A 24,982-nucleotide genomic window follows, 5' to 3' on the forward strand; every position below is an offset into this window, starting at 1 on the left:
ATAGCGATAGGAACGTCATACAAGCACCACATTGCAAAGAACATTTGCAACGAAAGATATGAGAATAAGGCATCGGAGTAATTATCGTAGTGGCGCCGAAAGGCGGGGGGTCCGCGTCGTACGCGTCTGGTGACAATCAGGGATTTTTTCTGACGCAGTAGAGCTTGCAGCTGCAAGCCAAGTTTTTGCTGGGTTACATGGACCGTGAAGTGCTTCGTTTGGACTATAACCGTGCGTGGTACGGACAGGCCATGATGCCTCGAAAATTATCGCCTCATTGTCTGAAGCATGGCCATCCAGCCTCGATTGGGGCTGGCACTGGCATGTCCGGTGAGCTGTTCCTTTTCCCACAATAGATGAATCCGTCCAAAATACGCTTACCTGTTTTACATTCAGCCATGTTGATAAGGGACCGAAGTCTCACCCCCTCCATAAGTTAGATTCAGGCGCCGCAAGGATCATCGAGGTTCGCACGGAATTTGCAAGTTTCTTGCAACTGCCGGGGGACCTAAAGTTTCTGCTTCAAGTCATAAGATCAACGCGTGCTTGCGCAGATGTTCAGTTGACTAGATCTGGCATGAAGGTGGGATTGACCATCTCCGGTGTAACGATGACACTCCTTCTGCTTGCTCGGTCGAGGCAAGTACGACCTCACCCCCCTGCCCGGTGGCCATGTGCGATTGAACTCTAGAGAATAATGCTTCTAAGTGTGCTTAGGCTTTGGGAATTTAATGCAATTGCGGTACTCAGGCTTCATCGGGCAAAGCTTATAAAGGACCTCCATAGCGCCCAGAAACGTCAAACACCACTGATTATTTCTCCCTCGTTGTTTTTCTTCTTCGAATTGGATTATTGCATTCAAGACGCATCTTAGTGTGTAATTGGTACCAGATCATCATGCTTCATTGCCGGCTCATAACCGTGCTCGGGACCTGCATTGTTCTGCAGGCCCTTGCCAGCCCGGTCTCGGATGCTGATAGCTTGATTGTACCACGAGTAAAAGAATCGCAGCTCATTTCCGGTCAGGTTGATGGGTTCAATACCCAGCAGCCGCTATTAGCTGATGCCACTGAGGCAAGTATCGACGAGGCACGGCTGGTCGTCCAGGATGCCATCGCCCGGATGACGAAGCTCAATAAAGCCCGCTTGGACAAGCCCATCCGCGATTCGTACAAATTGAGATCTGGAGCAGACACCACCCGAAATGACGACGAATACCCTCCTCTGCTGCAGATTACAGAGAGAATCGCACATGCTGCGGCTCTTGTCGCGGAGGCAGATGTGGCAGCCGAGCTGGCTAATGGGACTTCTGCTCCAGTCAAACTGGCGGCCGGCACCTTCTGGATGCAGGACATCAGGCGTCAAGGGACGATGCCGTGGGGAAATGACCCTCAGTATAAGGTAAGAAAGATTGCCTGGCAGTCGTGAGGGAAAGAAGACCAAGAAGAAAAGAGCGGAACCCCTCGAAAGGATGCACGTGCTTCCCTCAGCCATGGCGGACTGTTCCTGGAATGAACACAACCTCAACTAATCAACCATCTCAAAAAGGTCTTCCGAAACGTTGTCACCGACTATCATGCCGACCCCACTGGTGCTTCAGACTCCACTGCCGCCATCCAGGCCGCCATCAACGACGGCAACCGTTGCGGTGCGAAGTGCAATGGTTCGACCCGAAAGAACGCCATCGTCTACTTTCCCCCAGGGACTTACCTAGTCTCCCGCACCATTGAAGTACTATTTGCTACACAGATTATTGGTGATGCACGTTTGAATCTACACCGGTGTTGATGAGTAGTATTGCTAACTTACGCAGGCGAACAATTGGCCGACAATCAAGGCAGCGGGCAGCTTTGTCGGTCTAGGCGTGCTTTCTACTAATCAGTATGTGGGCGGCACGGGGCCTGACGGCGGCGATGGCGAGTACTATGTCAACACCGCTCGGTTCTACAGCCAGATTCGCAATCTCCGCATCGACATCACATCGACTGATCCAAACGCTTACGTCTGTGCAATCCACTACCAAATAGCTCAGGCAACGAGCCTGCAGGACGTGGAGTTAATTGCCACCACTGGAACCACACAGCAAGGAATCTGTACGTCTTCTCTTAGTGAACATGAAGAGCATAATTGACAGCTAGGCAGTCTCGGAAAATGGCAGTGGCGGCATGATGTCCGACGTTACATTCAGAGGTGGTAACTTTGGTTTCTGTGAGTAGCAAATCAAAATAAACATTCGAGGTATGATTACACTGACAAGCCGAAGACGGCGGCAACCAGCAATTTAGTGCCCATCGAATGACCTTTATCGGCTGTGCAACCGCTGTACAAATTATCTGGGACTGGGCTTGGGTTTGGAAATCGCTGAATATACAAGGTGGCGACGTCGGAGTTCGGTTGGTAGGCACCGACGGTGGGAATATTGGTTCAGTCTCATTCATCGACTCGAAATTCAGCAACGTGAAGACCGCTATCATCATAGGCCCTACGTCCTCCACCCCTGGCTCAGGTACTACCGGGTTGGTTCTGGACAATACTAGGATTGATGGCCCCGTTGTTGATACTGCTGGAAAGACCTATTTAGCGGCAGGGTACTATGACAACTGGGTACTTGGGCCGACGTATAAAGGTAGTACACGGTCTTGGACTTCGGCGTCCATCTCGTCCTATTCGCGGGAGCAATCGCTGCTAGGAAGCAGCGTTGATGGTCTCAATAAACGCCCATACTTCGAGCGAAAGAAGAATCAATACGCAAATCGGCCGGTTGGAGACTTTGTCCAGTTGAAATCTCTCGGTGCCAGGGGTAAACCTTTTTTCTGAAACTTCCTACATTTTTCCTCTCGATCAGCTAACTCGGTTCAGGTGATGGAGTCACCGATGATACCGCCGCAATCCAAAAGGCATTCAATGATTACGGCAGCGGAAACCGAATTATCTTCGTGGATTCTGGCACTTACATCTTGACCAACACAGTGATAATCCCCAAGGATGCCAAGATAGTTGGGGAAGCCTGGTCGCAATTTGCTGCCTCTGGTCGTGCATTCTCCGATGCAAAGTACACATTCTGTTACCTTCATATTATGAACGACTGCTAACGCAATGGTCATTAGTAACCCTCGAGTGATGCTTCAAGTTGGCAATAGGGGTGATGTGGGAACTGTTGAGCTCCAGGATTTGATCTTAACGACGAAAGGAGGCACAGCCGGTGCGGTGTTGATGCAGTGGAATGTCAAAGCAGCTAGCGCCGGTGCTGCCGCGCTATGGGGTGTGTTATTCCAGAGCTCTGATATTCTACGGGGCACCTACTTACATCAGTCTCTATTATAGACGTCCACGCCCGAATTGGGGGTGCTATTGGAACAGCCCTAACCCCAACAGAATGTCCCGCTTTAACCAGTGGCACCAACCCGGCATCCTGTCAAGCAGCAAGCCTGATGCTACACCTTACACCGGAGGCTTCAGGATACTTTGAGAATATGTGGCTTTGGGTAGCTGACCATCTTATTGAGTATGTTGATTTCATAGTCTGAGTTCTCCGTTCACTCCATCGTGGAAATGTTCTTACTAAACACCGCTCTCACCGACAGTGACCTTGATCTCAATGATGCGTACAATGATATGGTTCGTCTCTCTTCAGAAATGATTATGAGCGATATTCCCGCTAACAAGCCCGCAGCCGCAAGTGAGCGTTTACGTCGCTCGTGGGATGCTGATCGAGAGCACCTCTGCTACTTGGCTCTATGGCACAGCCTCGGAGCACAGCGTCTTCTATCAGTATAACTTTCACCACGCACAGAATATCTTTACCACCGTGATCCAAACAGAACCACCTTACTATCAGCCTAATCCCCGGCCACCAGCACCTTTCACTAACCAGGTCGGGGTCTACGCCTCCGATCCGGCTTATAATTGCAACGCGAATTTTAACGGCTGTGACGAGGCGTGGGCGGTCATCATCACAGAAAGTCAGAATATACATGTCGGTAGCGCCGGCACATACTCCTGGTTCAGTGCATACACTCAAGACTGCATCGACCGCCATTCTTGCCAGCAGGCCTTGTGGCGGCTCAACAATAACCACGATAACGTCCGTCTGCAGAATATCATTGGTATCGGGGCGGAATACGTTCTGGTCTCTGACGGTACTGGAATCCGGTCTACCGATAATCTTGGAGTCACGGCCCATCCGGCTTGGGCTCAGATCTCGATATTTGACGCTCCCTCTCATGGCCACATCTAAGTGCTCTAGGTCTCTTAGGGTGCGAGCTTCCGAGGTTTGCGCGGCTAAGGCGTTCGCATTGAGAGTCTGTTAGTGAGTTTTTAGGGCTAATCTGGCGCTCAGGCCAACGAAATGAAGGGTCCAGTGCTTTAGACCACCCAGTCTCCATGATTTGAGCCACTGTGTTTTTTCATTATGTATAGTCAAGTACTTATCGTATAACGAATCTTAGTATCTATCTCCGGTTTATATAACTTCCTCCTGAAATCTTCTAATAATAGCCGATAATCCTACTAATATATCCAAATATATATTTTCGATAAGTCTTTGTAGTCCTTTCAACCAATCCACCAATAAGCTTATTCATACCACAGCAATCGAGCTCGCATATAGCCAAGATAGCAAAAGAAAACTAAAAGTAACTGCTGACAGGAAATGATGGATTATTGAAGGATTGGATAATCCTGTCACAAGCACGGTGGAAGGCCATATGCTGCACAGATGCACAATTATGCTATTATGCATCTTAGTATTTATGTTGCTACTGTAGGTAAGCCAAAGTCGAGGGTTCGAATCCGCCTCACTCCGTTTCAAGGAATTGGACAGGAATGAAAGAGATGGACAGAGTTTCCACTGTCCCGGTGATCGACATTCCAATCCGCCGACCAGATTCCAGGATTCCAGCGGCATTCAGGCACAACGGCTGATCTCGTTTGACTTTACTCAAACGGTGCTGCTGTCATTGTTAAGCAGAAACTGAATGTTGCAAGCCTGTTCTTCTTTGTCGAGTGCACTTTAAAGTTGTGATTCAGCCTGGATCGTGAGTCTATTCCTGACTGCCTTTCAAGCTCCACTTGAGCCTACTCTAGTTTCAGAAGCTGACGTCTGCCTTCGGCCCAGGCTCGTTACTTGTGAAACAGACTAAACGCGTCATCAGAGCTCCTCGATCTTCAACAGCTTCCCCTCGCTATGAGGCATGGGCCGATGATCCTCCATACTCAGTCTCCTCCTTTTTAAAACGAACTGCCAACGTCGATCCTCCTCCCCTTTCCTCGTTCATCCTCGTCAAACGCCGACTCCTCGCTGTCCCTTAAAATCCGCCCCTCCTCAGTCCTACCTTGCTCCGCCCCCGCGACCGCAGCTATATCTCACACCAACGCCGACCGCACGAAAGAGGAGGAAACTGACGGAGAACTGAAGATGCACGACGTCTTCTAATGTCGGCCGGTTCACGAATAATCTAGCGTCGCATCACCCTGCCGGAATGACTTCCCACCGCGGCATCCGTCGTCGCATCGCCGTGGTCGCATCCCTCCTCACCCTCTTCCTCGTCTACCACTTCACATTCGGCTCCGTCCCCTACCACTCCTCCTCGCCCTCATCCACCATCAGAAACAATGCACGCCCCAGCACGACCTCTCCCTCCGAGAAGAAAAAACCACAATGCCCGCCCCTCCCAGGCATCGAGGACGTCCTCGTCATCATGAAAACCGGCGTCACAGAAGCCCTCGAGAAAGTGCCCGTGCACTTCCAAACAACCCTCCGCTGCATCCCAAACTACATCATCTACTCCGACTTCGAGGAGACAATCGAGGGCGTGCAGATCTACGACGCCTTCCGCAACGTCAGCCCCGTCGTTAAAGAGAACATCGAGGACTTCCAGATCTACAACCGCCTCTCCAAGCGCGGCCGCGAGGGCCTGCAAACGCAAGATTTCGCCGACGAGGCAAATTCCGCCATTGGCAAACCCAACAACCCGGGCTGGAAGCTGGATAAGTGGAAGTTCCTACCGATGGTCAAGGAAGCATACACGCACAAGCCAGAAGCCAAATGGTTCGTCTTCATGGAGGCAGACACATATTACTCGTGGCCGACGCTCCTCTCCTGGCTCTCGCACTTCGACCCAACGAAACCGCACTACATCGGCACGGAGACGCAAATCGCAGACGTCATCTTCGCACACGGCGGCTCGGGCTTCGCGCTCTCAAACCCAGCCATGAAGCTCGCGGCAGACGAATACACCGAGCGTCCGGACGAACTGCACGAGTACACAGACGCCCACTGGGCTGGAGACTGCGTGCTCGGCAAGGTCCTCTCGAACGTCGGCGTTCCGCTCTCCTTCTCTTGGCCGATCTTGCAGAACTCGAACATCGGGGAGCTGGACGAGTTCACGACTATGTTCTACCGCCGTCCGTGGTGTTTCCCGGCCGTGGCGTTTCACCACCTATCGCCGGACGATATCCGGTTCCTGTTTGACTTTGAGCAGAGGAGGCTTGCGAAGGTTGGTGCAATGTCTCTTGCAACTCTAAATGATACATAGGCTAATGAGTGTGTTTTTGTCTAGGCTGCGAGGACACCTCTACTTCACAGCGATGTTTTCAAGGAGCTCATCTTCCCCGAGCTCTCCGATGTACGAAACGGCTGGGATAACCTCTCCGACAAGGAACAACCGTCGCTCTCTACGTTTAAAGAATGCCAGTCCCATTGCGAGGATGCTGCCGATTGTGTGCAGTTTGTCATGCGTGATGGAACATGCTACACTGGTGCGACGCCACGGCTTGGTTCCAGAAACTCAGCCGCCCGGTCTGGATGGATCATTAATAAGATAGAGAACATGGTAGACCAGGCACCCCAATGCGTTCGACCGGACTTTGGGCTATGATCTGACTTCCTATTCTTCCTTTTCGCTGGCCGAAACCATTTGGACACCAAAACGCGCCAATTTCATTTTGTACTTTTAGTTTTAGACTCGTCAGATTTAGCATTGCGGGTGTCAAGGATTAATATTACACAACTGGCCGGTTGTCCATTATCCGTAGCTTATCCTTCTGTGTTAATGTATATGAGGCATGAATTCAAAAGAGGACCGTCTTTCCACCCTTCCTTCGGATCGAACCGTATCACCCCGTCTTGCGTGGGTTGGTATCAGGCCTTCTGTTTGACTGAATCCTGTATCGCCCGCGCCCCTTCTGGCTGAATCGAAATGTGTCGAATGGCGGACTGTCGGGATCCTCGAGACACTGATCCACTCGCATGATATCGAGATTGATACTCTTGACGAATCGGATAAATTCCCCAAAGTATTTGACCGTTGTTGGGCTGAGATAGTGCATAACCACCAAGTTGCCACCTCGACCTACGTCGCGAAAAAATGCATCACGCTGGCGCTCCGGTGTTTTGCTCTCTGCCCACAGCCAGTCCTCGACATCGACGCTCCAATTTATGACGTTAGGATCTTTGACATACGCTGCCAGCCGTTGCCGGGTTCTAGCGCCGACAGTACCGTATGGTGGGCGGAAATAACGAGCTTGCAAGGTCAGTAATTATACCTTTAATAAGAGAACTGGAAGGAAAGAAGCCGATATGCTTAAGGAAGGCCTCACGTACATTGAATCCCAAGAAGCCTCTGGAACGTTTCAATGTTGTGAACAATCTCCTCGTCGATAGCCTTGATGGTATCAAGACCTTCTATTCTTCAGGAAGTCAGTACTGCTCTTAGAATTGCGCTGCGATCGAAATAATACTCACTGTTGATGCGTATCCGAATGTAGGGCTATCTGATGGCCTCTCCGCAGCATTTCCTGGTACACCTGCGAAAAGTTGGCCTCCTTGTCTCGAAGCCCAGCACCAACAACAAAAAAGGTGACTAGGATGTCCTCCTCTTCCAAGATATCCATGACATCTTGCACCAAGTGCGGCATTCCGTCATCGATGCCAAAGGCAAACGAGTTTGGTCTCGTGCAATGAAGATATAGTTTTCCGGTTTCAAGCTTGGGGGGCACATAAAACCCCCAAGGCAGGTCTGGGACAATTTCCACCTTGTATAGCGTCAAAGTCTCTGGAGAGAAGAACCCATGAAAGGAGACCGACACCGTCCGAGATTGATCGATGTCAAAATGACTCAAAGGCACATAAATATCATTGCCACGCGCGTACCGCTCTGTTTCGACACTATCCCACGTTTCGAGGAAAGGGCTCCGGCGAGAATCGCACTTCTCGTTATGCTGATTCAGTGATATACTGAACTTCGTCGACCCCGAAAACACAACATGCAAGTACATATGCTCATAAGGTCGCATGTCAAAGCATGTTGCAGGCCCGAGCTCCGTGTGGTAGCTCTGGTCTGGGTCTGAAGGGAAGAGACGCACGTAGCCATTACCGGGCTCGCTCGCGAGGTTGATGCTTGGCCCGTGCCAGAAGCCAAGCTCGTTGCGTTCTGGTTCGTTGAAGGAGTCGATAACCAGGCCGAATGCTCTGTTCTTGGTATGATGAGTGGTTGAAGCAGGATTGTGCAGAAACGCGGCCGTGAAATTGACAGGAATCGGTGGAGGAGGAAGGAGTTGGACTGCCGTGGTGAAAAGGAGGGGAGTCAAGGATAGGATTGCCTGGTTGAGGAATACCATGGGCCTCATGGTTGCATCCGTCGTTGGTTCTTGAAAGCTATGAAGATGAAGGACTAGAAATATCTTGTAAATATGCCCGGCGTCTTGAACGACAACGAGCGTGCACCTGAGATGTGATTGAGACGGACGGTGACGATCGGTTCGGAGTCGCCGCCTATCTACCAGAGGAAAGAACGACCCTTGGGGTATCCAGGTGACGGCAATACTCAACCAGGAAGCTACGTTACCCAGAATAGATGGTAAAGATGGGCGGGCTTATTAGCTGGATCAATTGCCCAAACTTCGAACTGATTATCTGAGGCCCATATGAGAGACAAGAGACTCTTGCCTGACAGGACATTAGATACAGACATTGAATTGATAAAAAAACAGCAGCACGCAGAAGGAATACCATTGCACCGTGGACGACAAGACATTTAGTGCAGGATGATGGTAGGTTTCATGAAACGATCTACTCCCAGCCAGAAGACACAGGCGCCTCGTCCTCCGCAGAGGTGGGCTGGAAACCTCCCCAAGCTCCGTCTCCGGCTCCGTCGCCATTATCAGCGTTACCATTGTTTGCATCCTCATCTTCGTCATCAGTGTCATCATGAAAGTTTAGCTTTTCGCCCTCGGAGGGTTTGTGGTCAACCAGAAAATCAGGAATTTCCTGATTGGCCTCAACCAAAATTTTGACAAGGTCAGGAGCTAGGTCGATATCCCTATCATTGAAGAATGAGGTTGCCAGACCCTCATTGCCAATGCGAGCAGTACGTCCTAGCAGAAGTTAGGGCTTGTCCGATTATCTATACAAGAAACTCGGCATGGGAAACCAACTTACCGATTCGGTGGATGTATTCAGTTATACCGCCGTGCATAGCACTGGGAAGATCAAAGTTGATGACATGCATCACATTTTTGATGTCAAGACCGCGCGCTGAAACACCGGTGGCAACCATGATCGGGCATCTCGCCGAGCGGAACCCACGCCTATAGTACATGAGTAAGAATACATTGAGAAGGGGTCAGCAGCAACTTACAGGGCATCCTCACGCTCACGTTGAGTGCGGTCAGAATGAAACGATGTGCTCGGCAGGCCAAGATTGAACAGGTAATCATCGATCTGGTCAGCAGTTGCCTTTGAGTTAACGAAGACAAGCGTGCGCGAGGGCGGCATAGCCAGGAGCAGGTCGTAGAGAGCCTTTCGTTTCTGGGCAGGATCAGTCCAGTAAATCTGTTATTGGTCAGTCCCATTGGGTAGATGAAAGATTCTGTGTGCTCATTCTGAATACTTACCTTTTGATTTACGTTGATGTGGGTGCTGCCTGGGCGACCGATGCGGACGCGAACGTGGTCGTCAGCGAGAAAATTACGCGCCAACTCACGGCAACCTTTGTTGAATGTCGCCGAAAACATCATGTAGCGGTGGTCAGCATCCTCATTGACGTCTGCATTTGTTAGCTATGGTTGTGGGCTGGAAAGGACAGGAGTCTCACCTCCGCCGGACATAAACTTCTTAAAATCTTCCTCCCAATCTGACAGCAAAAGCTCGTCAGCCTCATCGATGATGGTGTATCTAGAAAGTAAGTCAGCGGAGATTGCCACATGGCTGGCTGGCATCATACTTCACACGACGCAGTGAGAGGATATGGGGTTTATCCATAAAGTCGAGCAGTCTACCAGGAGTGGCGATGAGGATGTCACAGCCCCTCTGGAGCTCGCTACGCTGGTCGGCAACAGGAGCACCGCCGTAGACAACGCATGGGCGCAACATCGAACGATAGCAAAGACGACGAGCTTCGTCAAAGATCTGGATTGCCAGTTCGCGAGTAGGGGCAACAATCAGAACAAGGGGCTCTGCACGAACAGCATCGCTCATGAGATCAAAGCCCTCGCCCAGATTCGCACGAGGTGCCGCAAGTTTCTTCGCCTTACCCATAAGTTGAGAAAGGACTGGGATCAGGAAGGCGGCCGTTTTACCAGAGCCTAGCAATGTTAGCATGACACTGCATGTGTAAAGGGTTCGATAATGACGAACCTGTTTGAGCAATTGCTATCAGGTCATGAGATGTCAACACGGCAGGGATAGCGTACGCCTGAATAGGTGTGGGCATCTCGTAGCCGCAAAGACGGATGTTCTGACGCATGACAGGGTGAAGGCCCGCATCATCGAACTTGAAAGTGTTATCATAAAGATGTATATTTAGGAGTGTTACCAGAGATGGTACTTACCGACTTAATAGGCGAAGGCCGCTCATGGGACTCGGCCACGACCTCGATGTTTCTGAGGCTACCTCGGGTCAGTGTCTCAGATGCAATAGAGCAGAGAAAGAGTACTCACTTGCTAATCTTCAGGCCGGTGCGGTTAATAAACTCGTTGCGAAAGAGCTGTTCTTCGAGACGAGGGTTCTCAGGACCGACGTCACCGTATTCGTCTTTCCATTCGTATTTAGCAGTATTGGCGGCCCATTCAGGGACGGCTTCCTCCTGCAGATTCTCGCCGTCCTCGGCAGGTTTCTCCACAGGAGGAACACCGACATACTTCTCGTAATTATATTCCTCAGGAGCCGCCCAGCCCTTCTCACGAGCAAGGGCAGATGCTTCGGTATTCTTGTTTGGCTGGGCATTGGTGACATCCGCTAGAGCATCTCTGACTGAGGAGACATCGAAGCTCTGAGCGTCATCCATGGTGACGAGAGCGAAGAGCCTACACGAAGAAGATACAAGTCAGTGACCATGAGAGAACAGAGCTAGAAAGAGAAGAGAGAGTGTGTGTGAGGAAGAGAAAGACTTGGACAGCTTACTTCGTGGGGTCCTGATGAGGACCGTTGGTGGAAAACCTGAAGACAATGAAAGAAAAGGGAAAGGAAAGATGGGAGAGAGCAGGAGGGAGAGAGCAGGAGGGAGAGAGCAGGAGGGAGAGAAAAGGAGGGAGGAAAAAAGAGAGACAACACAAGTGAGTGATGGAACCCTGCGGAAGTATCAAGGCAGGATTCAGTTGAGCTGTTTCTCTGGCGACAAACCAACAATCACATTTCTCAAATTATTTTGGGAAGACATCAAGCCTCAGTCAGCAGTGGGCTATGGCCAGCTGATAGGTAACAGATAGAACCCACCTAACCATACACAAACTGGGCAGACCATGAAGCTATACACACAAAGTATGCTGCTGTTGTTGTTTGGGCACAAGGGGATAGTGCTATGTAGAAGTGAGCAGACTCACAGCTATCCTTAAGACTGCCAACATTGGAGAAAATACAATTGAATTGAGAAAGCCAGAGACCCTAGCAAAAAGCAGGTGTTTGCCCTGTTATTGCTGCTGAACATGGCAGACCCGGGTACATACATCCATGCGTTTGTCGGATAGGCAAACCTCAGAAATTCGACGTATATCTTGGTTAACGAGACGCCTCCAGGTTAGCTAAGTGCATAGATCTCTTCAGTCCACATGGTGCCTTCTTAGTACTGTCAATGCAGCACAGTGACTGTTGTCTGGCTATCCGAGCCATGCTATAATTGTTAGTGAAATGAGGATGTAGTCTCTGTCAGGTTTACCTTATGTACCTGGCACTCGTCGGTTAGAGAAGCGCTTGAAAATCATGAAGACCTCACTGACAGCTAGGAATGTGTTCTGTCCCAATTACTTGCTAGCTACCCTGAATTTCTCGTATTATCCTCAAGTCATGCGGCCGATGAAGCTAAAAGTTGTGGATGTATAGCTGATGCCTGAGGACGAAAAGATCAACGACAAGGGGCGATTTGGCAGACGTCATGTTTCATCTTATGAGCCGCGAGCCGAACCCTTTCCTCAAGCAGAAGGCTGTTAAAGGAACTATTTATGAGTGTCCGGGGAAGTCAATCGGTTGCTCCTCCACAAAAGCATGATGTCGAATGCTGTCCAATGTCCACTGATCATCGCGCAGCAGCTTATCCTCGGCCTCTCGACCTGATCCACCCAAGCTCTCAACAAATTCCGGGCAGAAGGACGGGATTTACGCCGTACCGGCCATCACGGATCTCCATACCGCCGATATCGATATGGTAAAGAAACATCAACTCCGTCTCTTATAATCTCCTTCCTGCTCCCCATGTGAAACGTCTGCTTCCCTAGCGGCAATTATACCTCAAATTCTACTCTAGCACCATGTCCGCTACGGATCCTACTCCCGCCCGAACCCCTCGGCTCGAGCAGGCCATGACCAACCCAGGGACCGTCAAGATCAACGTCAAGGGGGCTTTCATTGTGGATGATGACCCTCGTTCCAAGAGTCCTGTTAGAGAAGAAGGTGTTCATTACGAGGGCCAGGACATTCGTCTCCCTCACCACACCGGCGTGGTGAGCCATGTTGCTGTCGATGTGAGATTCCTGAATTTTTCCTTGCGCCCGTGGTTCCCCGCACATCTTCTCCCCGCAATCGCGTTTTGCCGACCGTCAACGAAGCACGCTGTGTAACTGACCAGTGATCATGACACTCCGTAGATCGGCGGTTCTCTAGCGAAGCTGGTCTACTTCACACGCGAGTTGGACTCACCTGACAATGGCGGGCGACTGAACTTTATCAACTTCGAGACTGACCGGATAAATCTTTGCCTGGAATTCATCAAACGGCTCAAAGAGGAACACCGGGACTCCAATGGAGGCTCAAAAGAGGAGCTATGTGTCGTGGCCACCGGAGGGGGCGCCTACAAGTATTATGACAAACTCAAAGAGACTTTGAATGTGGACATCATGCGTGAAGATGAGATGGAATGCCTCATTACGGGTAGGTTCAGCATCCGCTCACCACGCCGTTGACAGCCAGAACGGACAATTAGCTAATTTGATACACTCCAGGCCTTGACTTTTTCATAACCGAGATCCCGAATGAGATATTCACGTATAGCGAAACCGAACCGATGCAGTTTGCCGAGGCCCGACCGGATGTGTACCCATACCTGTTAGTGAATATCGGATCTGGAGTGTCTATGATCAAGGTGTCCGGTCCAAAACAATTCCAGCGTGTTGGAGGAACGCATCTAGGTGGAGGAACGTTCTGGGGCATCATGTCATTGTTGACAGGTGCCCGGACCTTCGACGACATGCTAGCAATGGCGGACCGAGGGGACAACAGCGGTGTGGACATGTTAGTCGGTGATATCTATGGCATGGACTACGGCAAGATCGGTCTCAAGAGCACGGCTATTGCCAGCACATTTGGCAAGGTCTTCCGGCTAAAGAACGGCGAGCGAGAAGCGAGCGACGGCGAGGCACCGCAGGACGGGGCCAGTCTAAACGATGAGTCGATTTTCAAGCATGAAGATATGAGCAGGAGCCTACTATACGCTATAAGGTAAGGGTCTAGAAGACTCCAATCCGAAAGGATGCTCGCCGCTGACAGTGTTGCAGTAATAACATTGGCCAAATCGCCTACCTGCAATCTGAGAAGCACCAAGTCAAGCATATTTACTTCGGCGGCTCGTTCATTCGAGGCCACCGACAAACGATGAACACATTATCATACGCTATCCGCTTCTGGTCGAAAGGCGAAAAGCAAGCGTACTTCCTGCGTCACGAGGGCTACATCGGTGCAGTTGGCGCGTTCTTACGACGGAAACCAGTTAACTGGGGCCGTCGGAACAGCATTGATGAGCACATACCTGCTAATGGGATCTGAATACAGATTCCATGGGCTTAGGCGGCATTTATTGGCCGCCTTAACACCACTTTTGAGCGTTTGATACCCGTTGATCATGTTGACATTCAATGCATCTTGGTCTCAACTATCCATGTGCTTGCCAGATCTGATTTTGTTTTCTGCGGGCAGATTCCACAAGACGTTTTTATGGCGAGCGCGCGTTTGTGTAAAAATAGTTACATGGTGATGTTTCTTTGTTTTTGTACTGTCCAGCTCGGGGTTCTGTTTGCGTGACGATGTCGCCATTTGGCATCTCGAAAAGCCCTTGACCTGTATCATTTTCTTCCACTCTCGGGGATAGAGGACAACAAGCATCGTACAATTGCATATAGAAGATTTGTTTTTCCGTTGACTGCACCAAGCGGCCCTGATGTTGTTATTCCATGGCAACTTTGCCGTCAACATTAGGTACTGATTTTTGGAGCAGATCCTTAGAAGATGTTATACTACTTTGTCACTAATTCTTTCACCGTTTACATTCTTGTCTATCGGCTTTGGGGATGAAGACCCCTCCCACCCCTTGCAATCGCAAATCCCCACCAACAAACCTGACTAGTTGCGCCTGCGCAGATCGCAGGCGCGGCCCCAAGTCTTATGGACCAATCTGGGGCGACGCAGAATTGCATACGAACCTCGAGAGTCAAAAACTTCGGACCTTGCTATGTTCTCGTGAGTTGATTAAATTATCGCTAAACTCTTCACTTTGAAATACTATTCTAATACTGTTTCCCCTTGTTCATTGGCTCAAGTGTTGAAGGAGCATTACGGCGGAAGGGCGTCATGGAAACAAGCAAGTAGTGATTTCAAGTTTGAACGCGTCAATTGCGCCCACCTCTCACTAACATTTCCTTCAATCGCGTACAGATCCTACTGGTACGGCTATTACGGATGACGTCCAAATTAAACAAGAACGCGAGGCTACAGTTGAATCAGATGCTCCCCTGTTTGCAGTTAGACGCTTGACGAACTTTACACAGCCCGTAAGGAGCAGCACACAACCCGAATCCAGTCCATCACCCGCGCACACGGTAGTGGCAGAATCCAAGTTCACATCGGAGCCTGTGGAACTTGACCCGAATTTGAGGGCAATACTCGAAACATGGCACGAGAAGGAAGGGAAGACAGTGCCGCCTTGCAAATATTATTACTACAACCCCAAATTGAAGAATGGCATTCGGCCCTGGAAAGCGTTTGACAGAGAGGGTCGAGAGGTGGAATTGATACATTTCGTGATAAAGAACCCACTTTCATACCCAGTGCTCGCCGCTCGTTTCCCCGACAATAACATGAAATTTGTCTGCAGCTACTTGAAGCATCATGGGAAATATGGCTCCTTCTTACAGGCATGGTTAGGCTGGGATGCCGGTTTTGAATCAGAGCCATGCATCGTCCGGCGCTTTCATAACCCAGGACAAGTCATTGAATATCGACCTGAGGCTTGGTCGTACTTGAAAGAGCAGCCGACGCCTAGAGGGGAACAAAGAGCACGTTCAGGGGCACAATCTGCAATTCAGCCATCCCCTCCGTCCGTGACACGAAAACGAGTAGCTGATTCGGGAGCTACAAGTACGTCTCACACTAAAAGACGTCAATTGGACGAGAGGGATATATCGCCCTCTGGTTCGGAGGTATCCGACAGTTCTTTGAGTTCATTGAGTGACGAAGGGGGCTCGGAGGACTCGGAGGTCTCGGAAGACGATGATGAAAAGGACGCCAGTACTGACACTCGGACGGGTCCTCATCAGAATAGTGCCAACGATCGGCCTCTGGTCAACGCCGACAATGAACCTCGCTCGGGCATTGAGAACAATAAGCCTCCTCCAACACCAAGTCAAGGGCCAGAATTGTTTTCAAGCTAAGCTTCTTCAAGTTCACTGTACAGCACGTCCGTGATTTTCCTTTGGAGGAATGCAAAACAAGTAACGCGCTTTTCGAGAAGGCATCCGCCTTCTACAAAATATTCGATCGGAATCTCAAAGTGGACGTTCTATCCTGCCAGCTTTCCTCACGATCAGAACAACATTACATTTTTGCGGGGAGTGAGGGCGAATATAGTCTTCTTGTGCGGCAGGCTCAGGACGTTGCCCGGAGTACTGGGAAGCCTGTAACTATAGAGGTGGGTCTTGTCCAAGTATAATTATTCTAGGGTTTTTACAATTGGGCACGAGGACTTAGTACTTTGTACAGGTTTCTCGGTAAACTCGTGCAGATGTTGTATAGAACAATGTCAGCACTTATAAGAAACCGATTAAGCTATCAACACCATACTGTAAACGGAAGGCACTAGACCGCGCACGGACAACCCCAATCTTGGTGACAAGTTTATTTCCGCCCCGGCCTCTTCCCCGTGTTCCGACTGGCAACTCTTACTGAGCCGACGAGCCGCTCTATTTCTTTCTTGCAATCGCCATGCTCCAAGCATAACAACTAGGCTGACTCGATGCCTCTGCCTGACTCGCCTCCGCCGCCCGTCCCTCCTCCTGTCCCTGTCGAAACTCATCCGAACCGCACAGGCGGGCCAAAACCTCCATCGGGGGAACACCGCGCTCTCCCCGATCCTACTCGCCTCGCCCCCGAAGATGCATATTATTCTCCCTCTCTTCTCCGGAGCCGACCAGGTAGCTCTAACTATGAAGACCCAATTCGTCCCCTAGACGGTACTGCAGCCACCGCCGCGTCCGTTGCGGCCTTGCGGCCCCCGCCCGCTGTACCAGGGGCTGTCGCCAGAAAGGATAATCGGAAACTGCGAACAGGCGCGCGGAAGAAGCGAAAAGGTGCTTGGAAAAAACTACTTTGGGTCAAGCAGTCATGTATGCATTCTAGCTAGGCTGGTGCATTCTGCCTCGCGCATGCTAATCAGACCGATAGATCCAGATAACTATACCGATACCGAAACGTTCCTCGACCATCTACAGAGAAATCCGCGTGTGCGTCCGTATGACTTCTGGCCTTTGGTGGCTGATTCGACCGTTATCGTACAACATGTCTGCTCGGTGGCTATCTTCGTCTGCTGTTTCGTCGGCATTGTTCAGGGCCGGGTGAGCCCTGTCTCTGTCGTTTGCTGGGGTAGCGTTGGAACAGCTTTCGGGTGGATTCTTTGGGACTGGTGGGCGTTTACGGAACATGCAGAGAACCGGAGGGCTCCCGAACACGCTGTGGATGGTGATGATGGGTCGAGTTCGAGCTCGACGACAAGTTCTGTTAATCCTATCAACCAAAGAGGCAGCGGACAGAAGGAAAATCAAGTACATGGGCTTGGACTGAGCATGGCACAGAATGAGCCTGGCCCTTTAAGGCGCCAGAGCACGGGGCTCAGCGCCGATTTTTTCACCGCGCAGGATCCAGGTTCTCCTCCTCCAGGCTCGCCTTCTGCTGGCTATACGAACGGGAACAGCACACAGCCTCAGCCTCAGAGCTGGCAACCCCAGTCATTCCTTTCGCGAAATCGGCAGCGATTGTCGACGGTCAAGTCGGCATTCCTCATATACTTTTCGCTCCTCGGACTGAGTCCCATCTTAAAGTCTCTTACCAAATCGACAGCTAGTGACTCCATTTGGGCGATGAGCTGCTGGTTGTTGATTATGAACATATTTTCCTTTGATTATGGAAGCGGCGAAGGCGCTGGCGCCACCAAGTTTCCTGCATCCCTATCCACAAATGCGGCCGTCATGGCGTCGACGGTGCTCGCCTCTCGACTCCCATCCACAACCCATGTTTTTAGCCTGATGCTATTCTCTATCGAGGTGTTTGGCCTGTTTCCAATATTTCGGCGGCAGCTGCGTCATATCTCGTGGACCGGACACATATTCTTAACCTTGGCACTGGTTATGCTCGCTGGTGGAGCGGTGGGTATCACATTACGGGGTGGGTGGATGGGCGCGATAGTCGGATCGTTCCTAGGAAGCATCCTGACAGCGTTGACGATGGGCGGCTGTAGTTGGTGGCTTATTAGCCTCCAGAAATATAAGAATGTTGTGTCTGGGCCATGGGATCCTGCTCGCCCGATTATACGACGGCACTGGGATTAGTGGCCTACGTTTGAGATACCCCATCACCTTTCTATTCCTATTCTTTTAATAAATATTCTTAGAGTTGACTGTTACAACGATGCCCTTGGCCGTTGAGTTGCAAAAAGCGCGTCGCAGCGTCACCAGACATGACTTGGCCCTTTTGACCTAGATTTTATTACTAACAGATAATGGCAAGAACCCAAAGTTACCGATCTAGCCAGATCTGAGGAATGTCTACCTTGTAAGCTCCTGAAAGCATGCCGTGGGTGGAATGAGTCTTGCCCAACATGCCAGACTTGAACCCAAAGTCCACGCTTCCCTTCTTACCCACAACCAAGAACCCCAGGAATGCCGCAACATTTCTTCTGCTGCAATGGCGCTGAACAAAGGAGGGCAAGTACAAACAAAATGGATCCCTCTCGTGATCCCTTCGCGTGCTACTTATTTGGTGTTATGTCTCCTGCGTCTTTTGTTTCTGACTGAAGAGACAGCTCGTTCATTCAGCATCTTGGAGGGCCCTTTGAGCAGCGCCAGTCTGCAGAGGTATAAATAACTTCTTCTCTGTCAATTTTTTAGTTTCAGAATACTGTTTTTCCTGTGGATCACGAATACGAAGTTGATCCGTTAACATGTTGCTGAAACACGCTGCTCTGGCCCTGGCGGCCCTCCAGTGCGTTGCGGGACTCCGCTTCCCGATGTATGTTGATCAGTAAGTATTACGCCCTGTCCAGCACTGTTTTAGTGAAAGTCAATAGCTAATGGAGGCAGATGGCACATCGAGAATCTACCGGGAACCGACAAGACCCAGCACATTACACATGCCATCATGGGCTTCGCCCTTCCCACTCTCTTTGACAGCGATTCGCCCGTCGCTTTCGAGCCCTTTGAGCCGGTCTCAACGTTCCGCAATCGCTTCTCGCCCGATACAAAGGTGTTGATCGCGCTCGGCGGATGGGGCCAGTCAGCCGGATTCTCTAGTGCTTCGAAGACCGAGGCCTCTCGGGAGCGGTTCGCAAAGAATGTCGCCGCGATGCTGGAAAGCCATGGCTTTGACGGCGTGGACATTGACTGGGAATACCCCGGTGGAAATGGCGAAGACTACAAGCGGGTCCCGAACGATCAGAAGGTTGACGAGATTGTGAACTTCCCGTTGTTCCTCCAGGCTTTGAGGAAGGCTGTTGGTACTGAGAAGATTATCTCCATTGCGACGCCCGGCAAGCGCGGGGATATGATCGCGTACACGAAGGAACAGGGCCCGAATATCTGGCCGTCTGTGGATATGGTCAATGTCATGACTTATGATTTGATGAATCGCCGCGACAACCAGACCTTCCACCACACTGGCGTCGCGAACTCGCATGACACCATCAAGGCGTATCTAGAGATCGGTGCTCCCCCGGAGAAGCTCAATCTGGGCATTGCGTACTACGCCAAATGGTCCAAGGTCGAGGAGAACGCAGACTGCGATACCGAACCTCTCGGATGCCCAACGGTACCCATGGAGGCGGCAGATGGAAGCGACACTGGCATGTCGGGTACTATGACATTTGAACCGGCGAACATGGCTGCTCCACCCACTGACCTGAAGGTATCAACTGATGCGACTTGCGGAGCGGCAAAGGGAACAAAGTGCGCAGCTGGATATTGCTGCAGTATCTATGGAAACTGGTAAGTCCTATTTCCCTAGATCAAGAAGAATAACGTTAACTAAGCATAATAGTGGTGTGACCGATGACTTCTGCATGGCTAACTGTGACTCCGACTTTGGCGAATGCAAAGGCCCGCCTATCAAGGCTTCGTGGCGAAGCGCTCTCGCCGAGGGCAAGACGGATGAGGAGGGAGGCGGACACTACTACATGGACATTCAAAACCACGTCTTCTGGACCTGGGAGACGCCGGAGCTGATCGCTCGTAAATTCAAGGAGATCGTGGACGCGGAGAAACTTGGAGGAGTGTTCGCTTGGAGTCTGGGCGAGGATACCTTCGACTTTAGCCACGTTAAGGCGATGCAGGACGGTGTTGCCCAGCGTGCGAATGCAGCAGCCCCTGAGCGCACCACCACCGGATGTTAGATTTGTTCGAGTAGAGATAAAGGCAAGAATATACCTAGAGTAGCCCAATCGGCTTTTTCCTTCCTATGTTGTTTATTTTATCTATCTACTAGCTAGTTGGAAAGACAAACCAAGGCATGATGCATTTAAATTGAGTGTCGTCCCTAAATTTTGTAGTTGCCCTGGCTGCAGCCAATCGCGGTGCTCCGTGCGCCACGGGGCAGTCAGGGTCTCTCTGAGCCGTCAACAGCACAAAGGAAAGGCAAGCTATCGAGAAGTCGCGGAATCACTATAAAGAGAAGCTTGACCTCATGCAGGGATTTCAGGGTCTTTTTTCGTCGTCTCGTTCCATTTCTGTCGGATCCTATCCATCAAGCCACCAGCGTCAACACCATGAAGGCCTTCACTTTGTTGGCATTTGCACCGCTTGTGCTTTCTCTCGCTATTCCCAACGTCATCATCAACACTCGTTCTAATGGACTTGATTTGACGTCGCCTGCCCAACAGCCGCTTTTGGACAACAAAGACACGTCCACAAATGCAGAATCAACAGAGTCGAAACGTGGTTTTGGGCTAAGAATCAACCATGGCACGTTCATTCCTGCGGACAGGAACAGGTCATATACGCAACCTCCGAATACTACCATGACCTATATCGACGCTCTCCATGCTGAGCAAGAGCCATACCGTCGATTGGAGCAATACTCAGGGGTACTCTTTGCACTCGCACTCCTGCTTCTCATCCCAATTACCCTGGTGATCGTTGAATTCGCTGAATGCCTCTTCCGATCAATGTCCATTGAGGAATTTCCCGAGCGCGGGAGAGAGAAGGAGCGGATAGTGTCTATCCAGGATCGAGAAGTATGGGTTCTTCGACGACTCCAACGAGAAGTCGAAAGCGAGCGGTCTCGGTCGTGGTGGAAATAATCGCGAAACTGAACTGAACTGAACTGAAAGTTGGCTCATCAAATCGTGGCATTCTATTCTATGTTCAACATGAGTTACGTCGCTAGAGGCATAATATACAAACGGGATCTAGTTCAGACGCTTGATCTCTTCGACAACGGCAGAGGTCACTTCCTTGGTGGTGGCCTTGCCGCCTAGGTCCGCGGTCAGGACACCGGACTCGCAGACGCGCTCGACGCACTGCATCAGCTTGTCGGCGGCGTCCTTCTCGCCGAGCCACTCGAGCATCTCGGCGGCAGTCCAGAAGGTGGCGACGGGGTTGGCGATGCCCTTGCCGGTGATGTCGAAGGCGGATCCGTGGATGGGCTCGAACATGGAGGGGTTCTGGCGGGTAGGGTCGAGGTTGGAGGTGGGTGCGATACCGATGGAACCGGCAAGGGCAGCGGCGAGATCAGAGAGGATGTCAGCGTGCTGAATCATGGGATTAGTACTATCGACAATATCTGAATTGGGGGAACAACGTACCAGGTTGCTGGCAACAATGGTATCCAAGCTCTCGGGCTTGAGCACCATCCTCGTGGTCATCGCATCAACAAGCATCTTGTCCACGGTGACCTCGGGGAAGTCCTTGGCAACAATGTTGGCAACCTCATCCCACAGCACCATACCGTTGCGCTGAGCATTGCTCTTGGTCACAACAGTCAACAGCTTCCTTGGCCGCTTAGCAGCAGTCTCAAACGCAAAGCGCATGATGCGCTCCACACCCTGGCGCGAGAAGATAGCCACCTCTGTCGCAACCTCCCAGGGGTGTCCGCGGTGGGAGCGACCACCCTGGCCTGCGTACTCGCCCTCACTGTTCTCACGCACAATCACCCAGTCAAGATCTCCGGTGGAGCAGTTGCGCAGGGGAGACTGTGTGCCGCGGAGGACGCGGGTAGGGCGGACATTGGCGTATTGTTGAAAGGGCTGGCAGATGGCGAGACGGAGACCCCAGAGGGAGATGTGATCGGGAACGTCTACGTTCAGAGTCAACTTTTATTCTCTGTAAAACGTAGCATAATGTGTAATGCGGGGTTGTTTACCTGGTGCGCCGACGGCTCCAAACAGAATAGCATCGTTCTTCTTCAACTCCTCCAGTCCACCATCGGGAATGTATTTCCCGGTGGCCTTGAAGGTCTCGGAGCTCCAGTCAAGGTGTGTGAAATCAAGAGAAAAAGACTTGAGCTTGTCGGCAAGGGCCTCGAGGACAGTAACGCCAGCGTCAATGACCTCGGGGCCGATTCCGTCGGCGGGGATGGTAGCGATGCGGTAGGAGTTGACCATTTTGCCGTTCTTGTTTCCTTTTCGAGAGAACTAATTGAACTGAATGCGAGCTGTTTGACTTAGTCCGGGGAAAGAAATTGGACAGTTTAAATACCTTTTTTTCGTCTTCATCCGATCTCGCCCCCGCACCGGACAAGACATGTCCGCACTCCCCATCGGACTTGTCTTTGTCCGCTCCACTCTAGAAATTACGACAACGCAAAGACCAATAAGTGCTTCTTCCAAAACGACGTCCTATGTTACAGCATGAAGTCAGTATTATTTGGAACATTTTCCGCAAGATCATAACTCTCGTGAATCAACCACGGTCCATCTGCCAAACTCCACAAATCGCCTATCCCAAGAACATCTTCACCACCGCCACCGCTGATGGAAAAGTCCGGCAATCCCATTCCTAGTCCGAGCCCCGAAGGTGCACCGAGGTTGGTCATCGCTTGATTTCCAAAAATCATGGACGAATTGCTCCATTGATTGTTGCTCCCTGTCATGGCTGGGCTTGGTGTTGGGAGAAGTCCTTCTCCGGATGTCGAAGGGGCCATCTGTTGGAGGGGACGATCATCAAGTTGCATATCAGAGTCGAGTGTTTCTCTGGAAGCGTTGAAATCCTTGCTGTTGTCTTTCTGACTGGTATCAATAGTGCTTGGGTCTGGCGGTGTTTGTTCTGGTGTCGTAAGAGCGGAATCAAGATCGCGAATGGCTTCGATGCAAGTTTGCGGCCATGTGTTGCCACGGCGCGATAGATTTTTCAGAATGGCGAGACCACTTCTAGCATACCTTTTCTACATATCAGCTCTCAACTCTCGCGAAAGGAAATCTTGGGGGAGTACCTCGATGCTGAGGATGTGGAAAATTCGCCCTCCCATGCGGCGTATATTAGGATCAAGCAGCTCATCCACACGGCCCAGGTAAATGATGGCCATACTAAAGGAACGGATTCAGGAGTTTCAGAGAGGTACTGCCGCAGCGCGGTGAGGAGATATCGTGAAGACTCTATGCAGATTTGTAAAGCGGCGCGATATTCTGGGGAGGATGCCTCGGCTGCCAGCAGCGGGCGGTTCAAAGAAATGATAGCTTCGTGGCGAAGAACTATCAGTAGAGTCCGATAAAATGGCGCAATCGGAGTCTCTACATTTGTGTCTGTATCGTCGTGTTCAAGAGGATAGACGTCGTCATAGACATCGTTCCACCAGTGGGTTAGCTCCCCATGTAGCGCCTGAGTCGCATCCACGGAATCTTCTCTGTGGGTAATCGACTTGTTGCGTAGTTCGACGATGCGTCCTCGGAGACTGGCGAATTTTGCTAGATGACCTAGCAGGCGGAGTCTGTGGTCTAAGACCGAGCAGTGAGTATCAAGCGCCTATAAGTGCGGATAGCTCAAGTAGAGATGGGCAGGGTTACCTCGGTCTGCCGAAGCATGGATTTCAACATTTGGATAGCACACGTCAATGTCGTCATCTTTTATACCTAGAGGTATTCCCAGAGCCTGGGAAAGGTATCTTTCAAGACAGTAGACGGACCAGAATAACCGGCGGCGAGTAGCTACCTCGAGACTTGTAAATGAGAATCGCGCAGGGCATCGGTGCAGACCTAGGTGGAACGCTGTGCGTATAATGATACCACCAATTCTTGAGGCGGCGTTGAGCCGAAGAAGAGAGGTGAGAAACAACTGGACACCGAAAGCTGCCTGGAGAATAGGAATGGTAGGTGGTGAACAGAGCAAAGTAAACAAACTTTCCATGGCCTGTCGAACGGAACGGAAGACCAAAGCTGCCGGAACAGGACTCTGCGTGCTAGGTGCATTGATCTGCCGGCGATCCATGAGGGATATTGAGACGATTGATCGCACGAGGATTCCGTCTGCAGCTGAGAGGTTGCTAAACCCATCGCGACTAAGATTCTCGAGAATGACCAGGAAGTCTGGCCCGGAAAGAAATGGAAACATTGGATGCCAGTTCTCAAAATACCCTTTCGTCCACTGGACTAGCGAATCGAATGTGGATAGGGGCGCTGTTGCCTGGAGGTTGAGCTCATGCGGCAGCCACAGGTCCGGATACTGCTGGTGCAGCTGGTCGTCTTCTCCAGGAACTTGAGCATCTTTGGACGCCTGCTGGGGCTGCTTGAGATGAGCCGACCGGCGCGCAAAGGCATTGTATACGACGCGAATGAAGTGAATTCCGCTCGAGGATCCCAGGAAAGACGCCGATTCAGAGCCATTGTCGGTAAACTTGCGCATCACCCCCAGCTCGTGGGCCTTGGGAGTAAGCTTCTGGCGTTTGCTGGGGGATTCATGGTTAGAATTGCCAGAGTCCATGAAGGCGTAGAAGTAAAGGCGCCAGTTCCGATGACATTGGATGATTGAAGAGAAGATGAGGAAGGAAGTTCGGCGTTGTGTTGTGGCTCGGCAGTGGAGGATTTTCCC

The 24,982-nt window shown here is 51.1% G+C and overlaps 14 protein-coding genes across 14 annotated transcripts; 8 read left to right on the top strand and 6 right to left on the bottom strand.

Annotated features, from left to right (window-relative positions):
* Positions 1-897: 897 nt before the first annotated feature.
* On the top strand, positions 898-4,237 carry BDW74DRAFT_176414 (glycoside hydrolase family 55 protein; the record flags this gene model as incomplete). Its single annotated transcript, XM_073728598.1, has 10 exons — positions 898-1,401; positions 1,549-1,731; positions 1,814-2,093; positions 2,143-2,208; positions 2,264-2,800; positions 2,860-3,052; positions 3,108-3,262; positions 3,325-3,505; positions 3,585-3,618; positions 3,674-4,237. The coding sequence occupies 10 exons, from the start codon at positions 898-900 to the stop codon at positions 4,235-4,237; spliced, it is 2,697 nt and encodes an 898-aa protein (XP_073585528.1).
* Positions 4,238-4,474: 237 nt separating this feature from the next.
* BDW74DRAFT_149659 (uncharacterized protein) lies at positions 4,475-4,750 on the bottom strand. Its single transcript, XM_073723919.1, has one exon. The coding sequence runs from the start codon at positions 4,739-4,741 to the stop codon at positions 4,580-4,582; it is 162 nt and encodes a 53-aa protein (XP_073585529.1). The 5' UTR covers positions 4,742-4,750; the 3' UTR covers positions 4,475-4,579.
* A 518-nt stretch (positions 4,751-5,268) lies between these two features.
* BDW74DRAFT_127583 (glycosyltransferase family 31 protein) lies at positions 5,269-7,036 on the top strand. The gene is made up of 2 exons (XM_073722214.1): positions 5,269-6,497; positions 6,561-7,036. The coding sequence occupies exons 1-2, from the start codon at positions 5,481-5,483 to the stop codon at positions 6,876-6,878; spliced, it is 1,335 nt and encodes a 444-aa protein (XP_073585530.1). The 5' UTR covers positions 5,269-5,480; the 3' UTR covers positions 6,879-7,036.
* An 80-nt stretch (positions 7,037-7,116) lies between these two features.
* On the bottom strand, positions 7,117-8,899 carry BDW74DRAFT_189949 (polysaccharide deacetylase family protein; the record flags this gene model as incomplete). Its single annotated transcript, XM_073732083.1, has 3 exons — positions 7,745-8,899; positions 7,604-7,689; positions 7,117-7,523 (listed from the first exon to the last, which is right to left on the bottom strand). The coding sequence occupies exons 1-3, from the start codon at positions 8,626-8,628 to the stop codon at positions 7,117-7,119; spliced, it is 1,377 nt and encodes a 458-aa protein (XP_073585531.1). The 5' UTR covers positions 8,629-8,899.
* A 171-nt stretch (positions 8,900-9,070) lies between these two features.
* On the bottom strand, positions 9,071-11,286 carry BDW74DRAFT_166944 (DEAD/DEAH box helicase; the record flags this gene model as incomplete). The annotated part of the gene is made up of 9 exons (XM_073726623.1): positions 9,071-9,375; positions 9,440-9,588; positions 9,639-9,832; positions 9,895-10,046; positions 10,095-10,174; positions 10,224-10,584; positions 10,637-10,772; positions 10,831-10,888; positions 10,940-11,286. 9 exons carry the CDS (start codon positions 11,284-11,286, stop codon positions 9,071-9,073), a joined length of 1,782 nt encoding a protein of 593 aa, XP_073585532.1.
* Positions 11,287-11,602: 316 nt separating this feature from the next.
* BDW74DRAFT_149662 (uncharacterized protein) lies at positions 11,603-12,428 on the bottom strand. Its single transcript, XM_073723920.1, has 4 exons — positions 12,215-12,428; positions 12,154-12,162; positions 11,858-12,108; positions 11,603-11,797 (listed from the first exon to the last, which is right to left on the bottom strand). The coding sequence occupies exons 3-4, from the start codon at positions 11,944-11,946 to the stop codon at positions 11,680-11,682; spliced, it is 207 nt and encodes a 68-aa protein (XP_073585533.1). The 5' UTR covers positions 11,947-12,108; positions 12,154-12,162; positions 12,215-12,428; the 3' UTR covers positions 11,603-11,679.
* An 8-nt stretch (positions 12,429-12,436) lies between these two features.
* Positions 12,437-14,735, top strand: BDW74DRAFT_149663 (pantothenate kinase). The gene is made up of 4 exons (XM_073723921.1): positions 12,437-12,955; positions 13,079-13,361; positions 13,433-13,928; positions 13,985-14,735. Exons 1-4 carry the CDS (start codon positions 12,743-12,745, stop codon positions 14,250-14,252), a joined length of 1,260 nt encoding a protein of 419 aa, XP_073585534.1. The 5' UTR covers positions 12,437-12,742; the 3' UTR covers positions 14,253-14,735.
* Positions 14,736-14,765: 30 nt separating this feature from the next.
* On the top strand, positions 14,766-15,015 carry BDW74DRAFT_149666 (uncharacterized protein). The gene has a single exon (XM_073723922.1). It carries the CDS (start codon positions 14,774-14,776, stop codon positions 14,978-14,980), a length of 207 nt encoding a protein of 68 aa, XP_073585535.1. The 5' UTR covers positions 14,766-14,773; the 3' UTR covers positions 14,981-15,015.
* Positions 15,016-15,445: 430 nt separating this feature from the next.
* BDW74DRAFT_149667 (uncharacterized protein) lies at positions 15,446-16,410 on the top strand. Its single transcript, XM_073723923.1, has one exon. It carries the CDS (start codon positions 15,560-15,562, stop codon positions 16,130-16,132), a length of 573 nt encoding a protein of 190 aa, XP_073585536.1. The 5' UTR covers positions 15,446-15,559; the 3' UTR covers positions 16,133-16,410.
* A 303-nt stretch (positions 16,411-16,713) lies between these two features.
* pigc (phosphatidylinositol N-acetylglucosaminyltransferase) lies at positions 16,714-18,301 on the top strand (the record flags this gene model as incomplete). Its single annotated transcript, XM_073726624.1, has 2 exons — positions 16,714-17,083; positions 17,142-18,301. 2 exons carry the CDS (start codon positions 16,714-16,716, stop codon positions 18,299-18,301), a joined length of 1,530 nt encoding a protein of 509 aa, XP_073585537.1.
* Positions 18,302-18,912: 611 nt separating this feature from the next.
* BDW74DRAFT_176420 (uncharacterized protein) lies at positions 18,913-20,355 on the top strand (the record flags this gene model as incomplete). The annotated part of the gene is made up of 3 exons (XM_073728599.1): positions 18,913-18,992; positions 19,052-19,951; positions 20,004-20,355. The coding sequence occupies 3 exons, from the start codon at positions 18,913-18,915 to the stop codon at positions 20,353-20,355; spliced, it is 1,332 nt and encodes a 443-aa protein (XP_073585538.1).
* A 115-nt stretch (positions 20,356-20,470) lies between these two features.
* BDW74DRAFT_149672 (uncharacterized protein) lies at positions 20,471-21,290 on the top strand. Its single transcript, XM_073723924.1, has one exon. It carries the CDS (start codon positions 20,728-20,730, stop codon positions 21,259-21,261), a length of 534 nt encoding a protein of 177 aa, XP_073585539.1. The 5' UTR covers positions 20,471-20,727; the 3' UTR covers positions 21,262-21,290.
* Positions 21,291-21,323: 33 nt separating this feature from the next.
* On the bottom strand, positions 21,324-22,710 carry BDW74DRAFT_127631 (putative tartrate dehydrogenase). Its single transcript, XM_073722215.1, has 4 exons — positions 22,658-22,710; positions 22,323-22,602; positions 21,766-22,256; positions 21,324-21,711 (listed from the first exon to the last, which is right to left on the bottom strand). Exons 2-4 carry the CDS (start codon positions 22,561-22,563, stop codon positions 21,370-21,372), a joined length of 1,074 nt encoding a protein of 357 aa, XP_073585540.1. The 5' UTR covers positions 22,564-22,602; positions 22,658-22,710; the 3' UTR covers positions 21,324-21,369.
* A 92-nt stretch (positions 22,711-22,802) lies between these two features.
* BDW74DRAFT_189958 (CeGAL family transcription factor) lies at positions 22,803-24,949 on the bottom strand (the record flags this gene model as incomplete). Its single annotated transcript, XM_073732084.1, has 3 exons — positions 23,962-24,949; positions 23,391-23,892; positions 22,803-23,328 (listed from the first exon to the last, which is right to left on the bottom strand). Exons 1-3 carry the CDS (start codon positions 24,872-24,874, stop codon positions 22,803-22,805), a joined length of 1,941 nt encoding a protein of 646 aa, XP_073585541.1. The 5' UTR covers positions 24,875-24,949.
* Between the last annotated feature and the right edge of the window lie 33 nt (positions 24,950-24,982).

This window comes from Aspergillus multicolor (assembly GCF_047715735.1).
Source record: "Aspergillus multicolor strain CBS 133.54 unplaced genomic scaffold BDW74scaffold_7, whole genome shotgun sequence".
In the NCBI taxonomy this organism is placed as follows: Eukaryota; Fungi; Ascomycota; class Eurotiomycetes; order Eurotiales; family Aspergillaceae; genus Aspergillus; species Aspergillus multicolor.